Genomic DNA, 12,553 nt, shown 5'->3' with positions numbered 1-12,553 from the left:
GTGTGTAGCTAGCTAAGTGCTTCTTAGGCCTACTCTTAAGATCTTTTATACTGTGAACCTCTCGCTGGCGATATGTTCTGTTCCCAGGATGACCGGCCAGAAAGGGGGGATAGGCTGCCCCAACACCCAGGATTCACACCTGCATTCTTTCTCTGTCCACTCCACTCTGTGACCTAGGACAGATGTCCAAGCCAGCCTTCCAATAAGGCCTACAAAAGGGGCTAACTGGCGCCCCTGACCTCGGACAAAGCCGACGCCCTATCCTACAAAGGTCCACTTACATAAGGCATCCAGGTATGTTACGTCTTGATATACAGTCATATTGCCAGTTCTTTTCCTCTGAGTCAAATAAACTCTTCCACATTTTCCAATTCGAACTCCTACTTCTCAAATGAACAACCCTTTGTTCCTTTCTGCCTCATGGCCACATGCCACCTTTTGTGATCGTCCCAGACAAACAAAGTCTTCATTGAATATTTCATTTAAACACTTGAGTTCCTCCCCCAGTGTTAGATAAAAGTGAATAACTGTAAATTAGGGCAAGAAGTTTTCATTTTATTCTGTGTCTAATCTGGGAACTCTTCCAGATCTTTGATGAGTCACTTGCCCATGTCTCCTCTCTCGCAAGTGCTACCTTAACGCAAGATAACTATGAGTAATTTTGGAAACCAGCATTGCATTGAAGTAAATCTGATTTTGGCCAGCTTTCCCCTATTGTGAGAGATAGGATTGGTCCACATGCTGACAAGTTGCTTTTACTTTATCCCGAGCCATTCACGGCCTCTTGTAAATAAATAATGTAGATTAATTATCTGGTTTCCATGGCGACCTTTCTAGCGTAAAAATAACCCAATCAATCCTTTTTAAGGTAAGTTTTAAGCACTTTATTCTCCATTATTCCCTCTAATATTTTTCCTTTACGTATTTGGGATCTCAAGGCCACCAATACGTAAGAATAGGTTTATGAACATAAGGTTTTATTTCCCTATTTAATCCCAGCATTTTATTTTCAAGGGTAAGGTTTCTCCACTGAACTTTACCTTGGCTATTTTGATAGTTTTACTTTTGTTTTTCATACTTGGGACCTCATATATTTCACAGTCTTCAATGTTATTATGTCTTTTCTTTAATGAATCTAATAGTATTAATTTGTCTAGAGTTTCATCATCAAGATTTGGTACTACTACAGTGCCTTGCATACTGTTCATAGTATCATGCCTTGTGACACTTATATTTATGTTGTCTATATTTTTTATACTCTGATAATTTTCTGATTAGTTTTTGGTTGTTGTTTCAATCAACCATTCCCTTTTTTTAATTTGCCTTATGCTCATCTCTTGCGATGGGCATCGATTCAATAAATAATTTTCTAATTTTAATAGAGATATGTCTTTGTCTGCTTGTAAGTTCAAAAACCTTGACCAGTTTCACTCCCAAAAGAGAGATTCAAAGTGAATCAAGGTTGGGTCCTGGCGATATTTACTTTTTTTGGGCTTACTGTATGGTAATAATGTTTTAATACCACTCTGATTTACATTATTTGAGTTACCCAGAACAGTCAGTCCACTGTCATGCCAGTAATTGGAAAAATAATTTGTTTCTCCATATATCATATTAGTATGTTTCATCCAGGATGAGGCCCCTCTCACCAAGGAGGCCCAACTGGGGGAGGGGCAATACCATTACACACACTGGTAACTGCTCTGGGTCCCTCACCTGGATATACACCATACCCATAGTGCCTCAAGGGTCGTCAGTCCGTTGAGATCGGACCCAGTACTGAGGGCATGGCTTGACTTAAAAATTTCCCCTCGCTTGACCACGTCAGGTACTCTAGTTTTATGGGTGGAGAGGCATACCATCTAACTCCACCTGCCATCAAGTTAAAAGAGCAGGCAATTCAATAGTCCCAAACCATGCCAAGGTCGTCAACAAAAGAAGAAGGGAAAGGGGAAAATTTATAAGGAGGAGGAGTAAAGGAGTTAAACGTCCCAATGTTCAGTTGGATCCACAGCAGAGAGCGTAGGCATAAAGGGCATACTTTCTCTGCAGTAGATCCCTGAGCCCCCCCAACTCGTCAAGGAGTTGGGATCAGAGGGTGCTCAGGTCCGAATATTAAGAGGCACTTGATGGTCCTACCACAGTTCCCACTATGCAGTTTTGGATAGAAACACAGTCCCATCTATAATATCTTTTTCTATTCCTGGGGTTCAAGAGGCGCCTTACCATGTCAAGATGGTCCCAATGTCAAGTGGGCGAGATTACCAAAACACAACCATCTGCTAACATTAGCCATCCTTGGAATCTAGAAAATGGCTCTTATGGTAGTTCTGCATTTGAGTTATGAACATATATTATCAGGTAAGTTCGGGTAAGAGATGAGACCACCACAGCTACAATTACTGGCCCTCCCTAAAATTACACTCCAATCCTACCAACAGTATTTCCCAAGTAAAAAACAGTGTGAAAAGATGGAGTTTGAGAGGCTGGATCAGAAACAGTATATCAAGTAAACGCAACTGAGGGAATACCCCATGATGTGCATGTGGTAATAGTTAAAGGGATGTTGGAGAGCAAGATGAAAGAAAGCTGATGTAACATGAAAAATACTGATATATATATATATATATAATCTATATATAATATATATATATATATAAAGGTTTTTTGCCACGAAGGAAAAAAATGAAAAAGCGAGAGAGAGAGAGAGAGAGAGAGAGAGAGAGAGAGAGAGAGAGAGAGAGAGAGAGAGAGAGAGAGATATATCCAACTGGGGGAAGATTTGAGAGCCTTTTCACCCATCACACAGCACATAAGAAAACAAATATCCAAGCCATGTGACTTCAACAAGGCATTCTCTCACTGAGAGGGTTAACTACTGCCTAGTAGGTGTCGCAACTGATGGTGGACTAGAGTGGCTGTGGCTCTTGCCATAATAGTGTAATCCAGACCTGACTGGAAAAGAACCTCTGACTGAACCTGTACATGTCAGATTTCCCATTCCCACATCTCAGGACTGACTCACTCTACAATAATAACTTATAAAATTATATTATCTTAAGAGAAATTGCAAAAAAAGAAAATGCTCCACCTCATAACCATCTGATCAATTTCTTCTGCTGAGCTGTCTATCCCCTTTTGTTCATTGTCATGGCTTTCATCATAAAGGGTTATCTTGGTCTTCAGATCTAAAATCTCCATCAGAATTTTCTTCTTCTCAATAACCTGCGATTTAATATCATTGTTCTCCAATACTTTAATTTCTGCAAATAAATACTCTAATTAATCCAACTTCAGTAATGTTTCGAAAATTTAATCATCAACAGGGTTAAGATATACAAAATTACTTCTCTCCACTCATCTTTTCATGAAAAGAAAATAATTACTATCCACAGCATAACTGTGTGTTACATGTGAACCTCAAGTCAGTTCATCCACTTAGATATAAAACACAATAAATGGCTAAACTAGTTGACTGAAAATTTATGAAGTCTGATTCAAGTACGACAGCTCTGGTCTTAGGCTGAATATTTGAGACTGGTGTCTATCTACCAGTAATCCTGTTTGCATATCAGCGGGTATAGCAGTTAACCATTGGATTAGATTAGATTAGATTATAAAGTTTTTGGCACATAGCCAAGCGCCGGAGCCGAGGGGCCATTCAGCGCATATATATCTTAAGAATAAAAAAATTCGCTATCACACAAAGAAACATACACACAACCGATCTACCATACAAATCATTCATTCATAAAAACCAAACAAGAAACCTAAAACAATTAAAAGATAATTACAATTCGTAAAAAAGACCAATATTTTTTAAAAATGTCATAATTTGCTCTGCCTGAGCACCTTCACCTAAAATATCGGCAAGTGTCTTATTTGCCAGCAAACAAGCTCTACGTTTGGTTTCAAAATGAGGGCACTCCACCAAAATATGCACCACAGTCAAATCCACATGACAGGTGGAACAGCGAGGAACCTGCCTATCCGCTCCACTCATCATTAGATACCCGTGAGTATATTTAGTGTGGCCAATACGTAATCTAGCTAAAACTATCTCAGACCTTCTATCCATCCGGCTATGAGGCCAAGGATGAACAGAAGGCCTAATCGACTTTAATTTAAGATTATTATCTAAAGTAGACCATGGGGCCTGCCACTGGTCTCTACAATAAATCGAATGGTAGTTTTAAAATCGGAAACAGGGACGCCCATGTTGGAAATGTGCCTAAGCCTAGTTGCAGCCTTAGCAGCAGCGTCGGCTCGCTCATTCCCAACAATTCCAACATGGGACGGAGCCCAACAAAACCTAACAGAAAAACCTCTTCTATTAATTAAAAGATAAAACCAATCTTGTACTTCTTGCACTAAAGGGTTGCAAGAGACTAGGCTTTTAAGAGAAGATAAAACACTTAAAGAGTCGGTAAAAATAGTAAAAACCTTGTTAGTATAAGAACTATAAAAAATATACTTAAGAGCAGTCAAAACTGCCAGCAGTTCAGCTGTAAAAACAGAGGAATTAGATGGAAGCTTCTTTTTAATAATATGATCACTAGTCACTACAGAGCAACCAACACCATCAGAACCCTTCGAACCATCAGTATATATATGTTGAGAATCACCATGTTCAAAAGCATGGTCCAAAAAACTTGCCCTCAACTGATCACCAGAGCTGATAGTCCTGCTGTCCCTAATTGGGCAGATTTCTAAGAGAGGCCTATTCCAAGGAGGAAATTTTGAGGGCGAAATTTCAGCTACTGCAGGGGGTAGTAATCCCACCTCCCTGGCAGAGCTTGCTAGTCGAACTTCAAGCGGCTTTGGCAGTCTAGGTCTATTTGGGGCTCTATCAGTTGGTTCTCTAACATACTTATAATTAGGGTTCAGCTTTGATGTAAGTACTCTTGATATGACTCTCAAGCCTAATTCCTCCCTACGGATAAATAGTGGGGGAAAACCTGACTCAACGTTAACCATTGGAATTTAACCATTCAAGCTAATGTACAGGGAGACTGTGAAGACTGATGTAGATTCTCTAGGAATTATGGACTACTGATGATCATGATGATGATGATGATTGTTATAAAGATACTTTAACCAGACCACTGAGCTGACTATCAGCTCTCATAGGGCTGGCTGGAAGAATTAGAATAAAATACCAGGTCTAGGCCTGAGGCCAAGTACTGGGACCCAATAGGTCAGTCAGTATGATGAAAGAATTGAATTGAATTATGGATTTTTGGCTCAGAAGCCAAGCACTGGGGCAGCTCAGGCTATTCGGCGCTTATACACTAAAAGTTCATCAATGCCAATATCAAATATGTATAGGAGAAAAAAAAACATGCACACACTGTAGCTTTAAAAGAAGACCAGCTTCAATAATAAACCCAAAAAAGGTTTTGGCATCATACATCAACCCTCGGGAAAGATGAACATGCCACTCCCACCTAGAGCCTCAGAGAGGTAACGCCCCTCATGATTCCCAGGACTGGGACACTCAACCAGCAAGTATCTTGCAGTCAAGTAGGCCAAACTATCTTCACAAAAAGGTTGAATGAATATTAAGTCTCTAAAAACACTATAATGTTTACTGTGCTGTATATATAAAAAGAAAAAAGTAAATTACCAAATACCAATCTCCTTTTAAAATAAATTACCAGATACCAATCTCCTTTTAAAATAACCCCTGAATAATTAAAAGTTATAAAAATAGTTTATTTTCTTTAAAAATTTAACTAATGTATCTATATTACATTTTCCCTCAATACCTCTCTAATGGACCTTCCATGTATACAGGTTGATCTTCTGACTTGATTGAAAAGAGGACATTTTTGGTGGTATTTTGCAATCCAATGGCTTCTTCAGCTGCTGTGTCTGCCTTTTCATTACCTAAAATCCCAACGTGAGCAGGTACCAAACAGAATCTCACTTTGATACGTTTCCGTGAGCGCAAGAGGACCAGCCAGTCTTGCACTTCTCATACTAAATGATGAAAGGGCATGTGCTGCTTTAACGCCGTTAAAATGCTGGCAGAGTCACTATATATTACAATAGCTTCATTATATGATCCTATGTTAAAAACATGTTTCACTGCTTGAAGCACAGCATAGATCTCGACAGTAAAAACAGAGCAGAAAGGGGGTAATTTCTTCGTGAGAAATGACGGCACATCCAACTCCATCATTTGATTTTGCACCATCTGTGAATATATTACTGCCTCAGTGCTTTCTTGTATGATCTAAAAATTCTGCTTCTAGTATTTCATGGTATTTTTCTTTCTTTCCTCCACTTACAGCATATACTTTAATGGAGGGCTTGCACCAAGGCGGTGTCCTAGGGGTAAGTTACCTGTGCTATAGGTTCTGTAAATAACCCAATTTCCCTGCTTTCATTTTTGCACCGTACCTCCATTGACTTAGGCAGGAGGGGTCTATTTGCCCCGTGATCTACAGGAGTTCTTACAGACTTATAGTTTGGATTATTATTTGAAGTCATTGACTTTGCTAAGAGATTATCATCACTTGTCCCATTGTGCTTCTTAAGTGATTCTTAATCAACTTTAATTTGCTAAAGGATCTTTCTGCAGAGGCAACTGTGACTGGCAACGTCAAGAAAATTCTCAAGGCTATGCATATATTTGGAAACAAATCTTGTAGTTTTAATTTTGTGATCTTATTAAGAAGCAGAAGTAGAGAGAGAGAGTTGTCATCTAAATTGGCTTTATGTATATTCTTAAGGTACAGAATTTCCTCAGTTAACTTGTCACTAGAGATGTCTTTGCTATACTCAGTACTAAAGTTTTTAGAATCATTTACTATCACTTCATCAGTCATATAAAGATATGACCACAGAAACCCAAATAGTTTGTTAATCTGGAAGATGGCCTGGTAACGCTTGTTTAGTCTCTCACATACTGTGTTAATAACCTTAAAAAACACTTCTTTCTTAAACCTATGTTCGTCTGTCTGTATAAGTGAATCTTCACCTGATACTTTATCATCATCAGAGTCAGAGTCATCAAAAAAGGATTTTCTTTTTCCTTTCCGAGTGACTCGAAATACTGGGTCAATGTTCATGGCAACTGCAACAACTTTGGCTTCATCATAAATTAAATGCCACTTCTTTTTGAGAGACTGCAATTCAGTTTCCAAGTCCTCTATGTTTTTTACTTCAATATCTACAGTAGAAGACTGAGCTTGAATCACCTGATTTCTCTAATCTATTGAATTCAATAACTTGAACCAAAAAGCAGCCATCAAAATACATTCAAAAGAAGACACATACTTAATAGTGGCTGCCACATCTACTTTAGTTTTAGCTGTTAAACTCTTCAGTTGGGATATTTCTTTAAGTGAAGCGAGAATACCAGGTAAATGGTGTGCAAAGGGCCTGACACTAGCTACTCTATCTGTCCACCGAGTTCCGGATAAACCGTGAAGAGATGCTGCAATGTGACTCTTAAGTATCTCCCAGCGTTTGGGACTGCTCGAGCAAATATTATATACTGTCTGTACCATCCCAAAAAATGTTACTACCTCTTTGCAACAAGCAGCAACATCAGAACCACACAAGTTTAAGGAATGACAGCCACAAGGTGAGAACAAGCAGAGAGGATTCTTTCTTTTAAGATGGCTCTGGACTCACCTGACATATTACTACCATTGTCGTATCCATGACCTCTGCAATCTTCAAAAGGAATATGAGAATCACTAAGAAATTTTAATATCATCTCTGAAATGTCTGCCCTGTCTTCTTACTGTCATCAATAAATGAAAGAAATCTCTCTTGTATCAGGTAGTTTACCACATTCATCACAAGTTAGGTATCTCAGGATGAATGTACTTTGTTCAGTATGTGACATAACCGGGGTAGCATCAACCATTATTGAATAATATTTGGCCTGATCACGCTCATTAAGAATACAGTCTTTAACCTTTTCGGCACATAATTGAATGAATTCATTTTGTGACGAATAGGAAAGATAATGAGCCTGAAGACGCTTCCCATCCTTCTGAGCTTCTCTCACTTTAGATACATGATCTTGAAGAATGGGATCATAACGAGAAAGCAGCTCAATTATACCAAGAAAATTTCCATTATTTGTATCACCTATCATGCTAGACTCTCCTTGAAATGAAAGGCCTCGCTCTCCTAAAGTCAGTACAACATCCAAGATTCGTTTTAGAATAAGCTTCCATTTACTTTTCTCAGACTGAATTGATCTCTGTAACTGATCATCAATTCCAGATTCCTCTTTCAAACGTACTTCTAACTGACGCCAGTCTAGATAACACTGTTTTGGTGGTAGGTTTGTTTTATGCTCATGTTCTGGAATGCGGTTATAAAGTTTTTTTTCCATGGCGATTGTTTCCAATGCCACATGAAGCCAAATTTGAAGGTGTTTTTGGTTGTTGTGTACATCCTGCAATAAACAGTCAACAAGGAAAACAAAAAAGTGCTCTTTTACGCTGACTATACACTAGCCAATCTTGTTTTCCAGTTTCACCATTTGGTCTCTGAACTTTCAAAACTGTATAAGGGAAACTGTCTAACAAAACTGAGGGCCCTGTCTAACAAAATCTTCAATCTGCACTCGAGATGGCCTATCAGGGATCAAACCTATATCTCTTTGTTGTTCAGTGTCTTTGGGTTCTGCATTTATTACATCGGATTCGGCTTCCTGTTGGGCATCCTGGACTAATGACTGTGAAGTTGAGGGGTCTGACTCTGAGGATGAGGGCAAGATATTCTGTTCTTCTACATTAGTGTCTATTGTGTCTATTTTCTTAACACCCACTTCAAATAATGTTCTTCCACACTTTGAAACAGCCTCTTCCCTAGCCTGTTTTTCTTTCCGCTTCTGTGCACCTGATTTGTGAGAATACATTATGCAGTCTGAAAGAAGAGGAAAAAAAAACAACTTTTACCCTTAAGCTAAAGCACAATGGTGATAATGATTATGACACTTACACCATTACATGGTACATACTCAACAGTTTTGGTCAATTTGTTTAAAAAATGTACATGTTGTTATTGAACAATTTCATTTAATTTAACAGGGATGGACTTGGACTCAAAAATCGACTTTGGAATTTTTTCTTTGAAGCAGCCTATTTGGTGAGCAAAGCAAGCAGCAAGCCTATAAGCTATAGACCTGTAGGTATAACTGCCTATTTAGGCATTATCCAGCTAAAGGGTAAGAACCATGTGATGTAAGCCTCCCCCTCCCCTCCCCCAAGAAAATTATGAAAAACAACCAGGTGTGACTGTCTGCATATATTTTAAAGGAAAATATGGATAAACCATCATAAACAAACTGGTGTAAACTAAACAATGCACATAACACTATACGGTCCATTTCATTTCCCCAGGGTTGGGAACACTGCTGTAAGTTCTGTAACTTACTGAAATATTTGCCAAGGAATGAGAAAGACGATATACATCCTGCCAGGCAATCAGAATGATGGTGACTGAGCGAGGCGGAGAGTTGACATCGCTTATATTCCAACACAGCTGAGCTGCATTCATTTACGTAATTACGTCGGTGTCACTTCCAGGCTTAAGGATATTTAGAAAAGTTTTTTTTCAACAACTATTATTTTACTGATAAACTGTAGAAAACTTCTATTATATATATACATATGTTTTATGGTGTGTTTTTGCATATTAGTATTCTCTCTATCTCTCTCTCTCTCTCCATTTGCTCTCCCATTTTTTCCCTCCTGGTCGGGTGACTGGCCCCCCCCTTTGAGGCCGGGCCCCCTTTGAGACCGGGCCCTGGTGTTTTTTTTTTTTTTTTTTTACTTTAGTTTAACCAGACCACTGAGTTAATATTAACTCTAGGGCCTAGGGCTGGCCCGAAGGATAGACATGTTATTTAAAATCAGTATAAATTATTATAAAAATAAATAAATAAATATTTAATTATCTGGAATATATATTATCTAAAAAAAAAAATATATATATATATTTACTATCGGGAATATATAAATTACTATATTATATTTCTGGGCTCAGCCGTGTCGCTCCGTGAAATGTGTCCTCTTTAGCACTATTTCTAGTAAAAATATTGCTATGATACCAGAGAACTGCTAAATTGGACATGTCAGAAGTCTCTGACTCGCTCACCTAAATAAAAGGTGTCGGTATAGAACTGGGGCGAGTGTTAAACACTACCACAGTAACCCCAACCCCTCCAATTAGCCTTTTCCTCATCAAAAGACCCTGAAAACGGGGAGCGACCTATAGGTGGTCACACCCAGCTACCCTGTTTGAAGGGGACTGCGGCGTCATTCTTATCGATAGCCTCCCCAGCGTTGCACGCTTTTTTATAGCTATCGTTCTTTTATTGGTTTCGTTATTCTTTTTCGTTATGGATCGTCAATCTGCCTCTTCACCCAAGTTAAGTACTGGTTCGCCCTTTTCTGTATTTAGGGAGTGATTTTGCCTTTCGTTTTGCCTTTATTTAGGTATTTGTTAGGCGTCTCCTCCCGTAACGAGCTGGTAGCGAGCCGCCATTACCTCGTTCCCTTGTTTTGTACCAATCTCGAGCGGGCTTCTTTCAGTAATCAGTACCTATATATTTATATTTATATACTCGTAAACTTATGGTATTTCAGTATATATTTTCAGATTTATTTTATTATATATTGGGTGGCAGTTACTTTTTCGATCTTGTTTGATCTACGTTTATTATGTTCATGATTTCCTGTTTTTCAAGGGGGTCGGCGTTCGTGCACGTTTCTTTGTTTCGTGCTTCGTTTTTTATCTATCGTTCCCCCCTTCCCCCACCCCCTTTTTATTTTAGTTTGGTATTTCCATTCAAGAATTCCCCCTTTTTCTTTTCGTCAGCTTACCGTTTGTTTTCGTTTTTCGTGAGCAAGTATTTTTCCTTGTTGCGCCCACTCTCACCGAGTGGCCTCCATTGCGTTTTATATTTTTCGCCCCTTATTTTCATTACCCCTGTTAAAGCATGTTTTTCCCTTAGCTATTTAAGTAATTGATTTATTTTATCTATGTATTTTTTGGGTGTTCGGTCGGCAGCTAGCCTTCATAGGCTTTGCCTGCGTTTTCCTCGTGATCCTTTATTCGCGGGGAATCGCTGTCACGTTGATCGTCCCCCTTCAGCCCCCCTCCTCCCACCCCCTCTCGTGGGACTCCCCGTAGTTGGGTGCCGCTCTCGTTGTTTGTCGCTGACGGCCGGTCCCACCAGCTGAGGGGGAGGTGTAGTGAGTCTCCCAGGACCTTGGGCTGGGGAGTGTCGCTTCTTAGCGAACCGCCTCCGGAGTTGTTAGTCGCACTGCGTTTCAGCTCGGCTTCCGTGGACTGTTGCGCTCTGCTTCTTTCACTCCCGGAGCTTACATCATCCGCCTAAAAACATTCCCTCTCCGCATAAGGCGGGTTTGGATTCCGGCCGCTCCCGGAGTCATTGAGGGTTATGTTTACGGAAGATACTCTTCCGTAGGCGGAGATAGTATATTTGTTATTTTAGTTTTTATCATCATTATTTTTATCTTTATCTTTATTTTTATTTTTATTTTTCTTACCACGGAACTTGCGAGTTCATGTGGCCGTCCCGGGTTACTTCGTGTACCCCCCTCTCCGGGTCATACAGCTCCGGGTATACAACTCCGGGTGGGGGTTTTTTTCCTTACACAGTCCCCGGGACGTTTAACATATGAATATATTTTATACCCTTTCTTTTCTTTATAGCCCGGAATGCTCCGGCACAAAAAGAAAGAAATATATTTCATTATCCTATTAAGTGTGTGCTTTTTATATATTAAGTGTGTGCAATTGTTCTTATATATTATTGCACAAAAAAAAAAAAAAAATATATATTTCATTATCCTATTAAGTGTGGTCAATTGTTCTTATATTATCATACAGGCCTCTCAGTGTGGTTGCGGCTGTAGTGCTGCTCTGCAAGATCCGTGCGGCCATGACGTTTGTCGGGGCACGCCCCCTGTGCAGTGCTGCTTCCTGATTCCGTGGTCTGGCATCATGAAAACTGTTTTGCCTGCTACGACTTGGTACATCAGGCTACCTCTTCGGTAAGTTGCTGCACTGCTGATTCTATGTTTATTGTATAATAAAAAAAAAAAAAAAAACAAAAAAAAAAAAAAAAAAAAAAAATATATTGAAATGAGATGAAATAAATGATCAATTAAAATTTCTTTAAATTAAATTATATTGTTTAATCAATAATTATAGAATAATGTTCAAGGAATTACTTGGTATTGACACATTCCTTGCATTACAGGCTGAGCAGTCTATTAAGGATGCTGCACTCTCCGCCCTCAAGATCTGGGTTGGAGGGTTTGGACGGAACGTAGGGAAGGCTAAGCCGTATATTCTGTCCCGAGATATGGCGACTTTGCTCTTCCCAGCCGGAAAATCTGCCGGATACGTCGATCCAAAAGTAGCGATAGCGGCACCAATTATCAAAGCAATACAAGACTCAGTTATTGAACAGCAAGAGGCGGAATTGCCGGACCTTGGACTAGAGGAAGTCTCACTTGAAGTGGTTGAGGATTTGCCCGTTACACTAGGC

The 12,553-nt window shown here is 39.4% G+C and overlaps 1 protein-coding gene across 6 annotated transcripts in view; it reads right to left on the bottom strand.

Annotated features, from left to right (window-relative positions):
• LOC135202933 (uncharacterized) overlaps positions 1 to 12,553 on the bottom strand; it is a 485,514-nt gene that overhangs the window by 164,199 nt on the left and 308,762 nt on the right. For all 6 annotated transcript variants that reach the window (XM_064232405.1, XM_064232402.1, XM_064232401.1 and 3 more), the window contains one exon: positions 3,092 to 3,263. In XM_064232405.1, coding sequence (XP_064088475.1) covers positions 3,092 to 3,263 — 172 coding nt within the window. The remainder of the gene's footprint in view (positions 1 to 3,091; positions 3,264 to 12,553) is intronic.

Source organism: Macrobrachium nipponense, chromosome 33 (assembly GCF_015104395.2).
Source record: "Macrobrachium nipponense isolate FS-2020 chromosome 33, ASM1510439v2, whole genome shotgun sequence".
NCBI lineage: Eukaryota > Metazoa > Arthropoda > Malacostraca > Decapoda > Palaemonidae > Macrobrachium > Macrobrachium nipponense.
The sequence above is the reverse complement of the archived record's forward strand: the minus strand, read 5'-3'. Positions and strand labels throughout refer to the sequence as shown.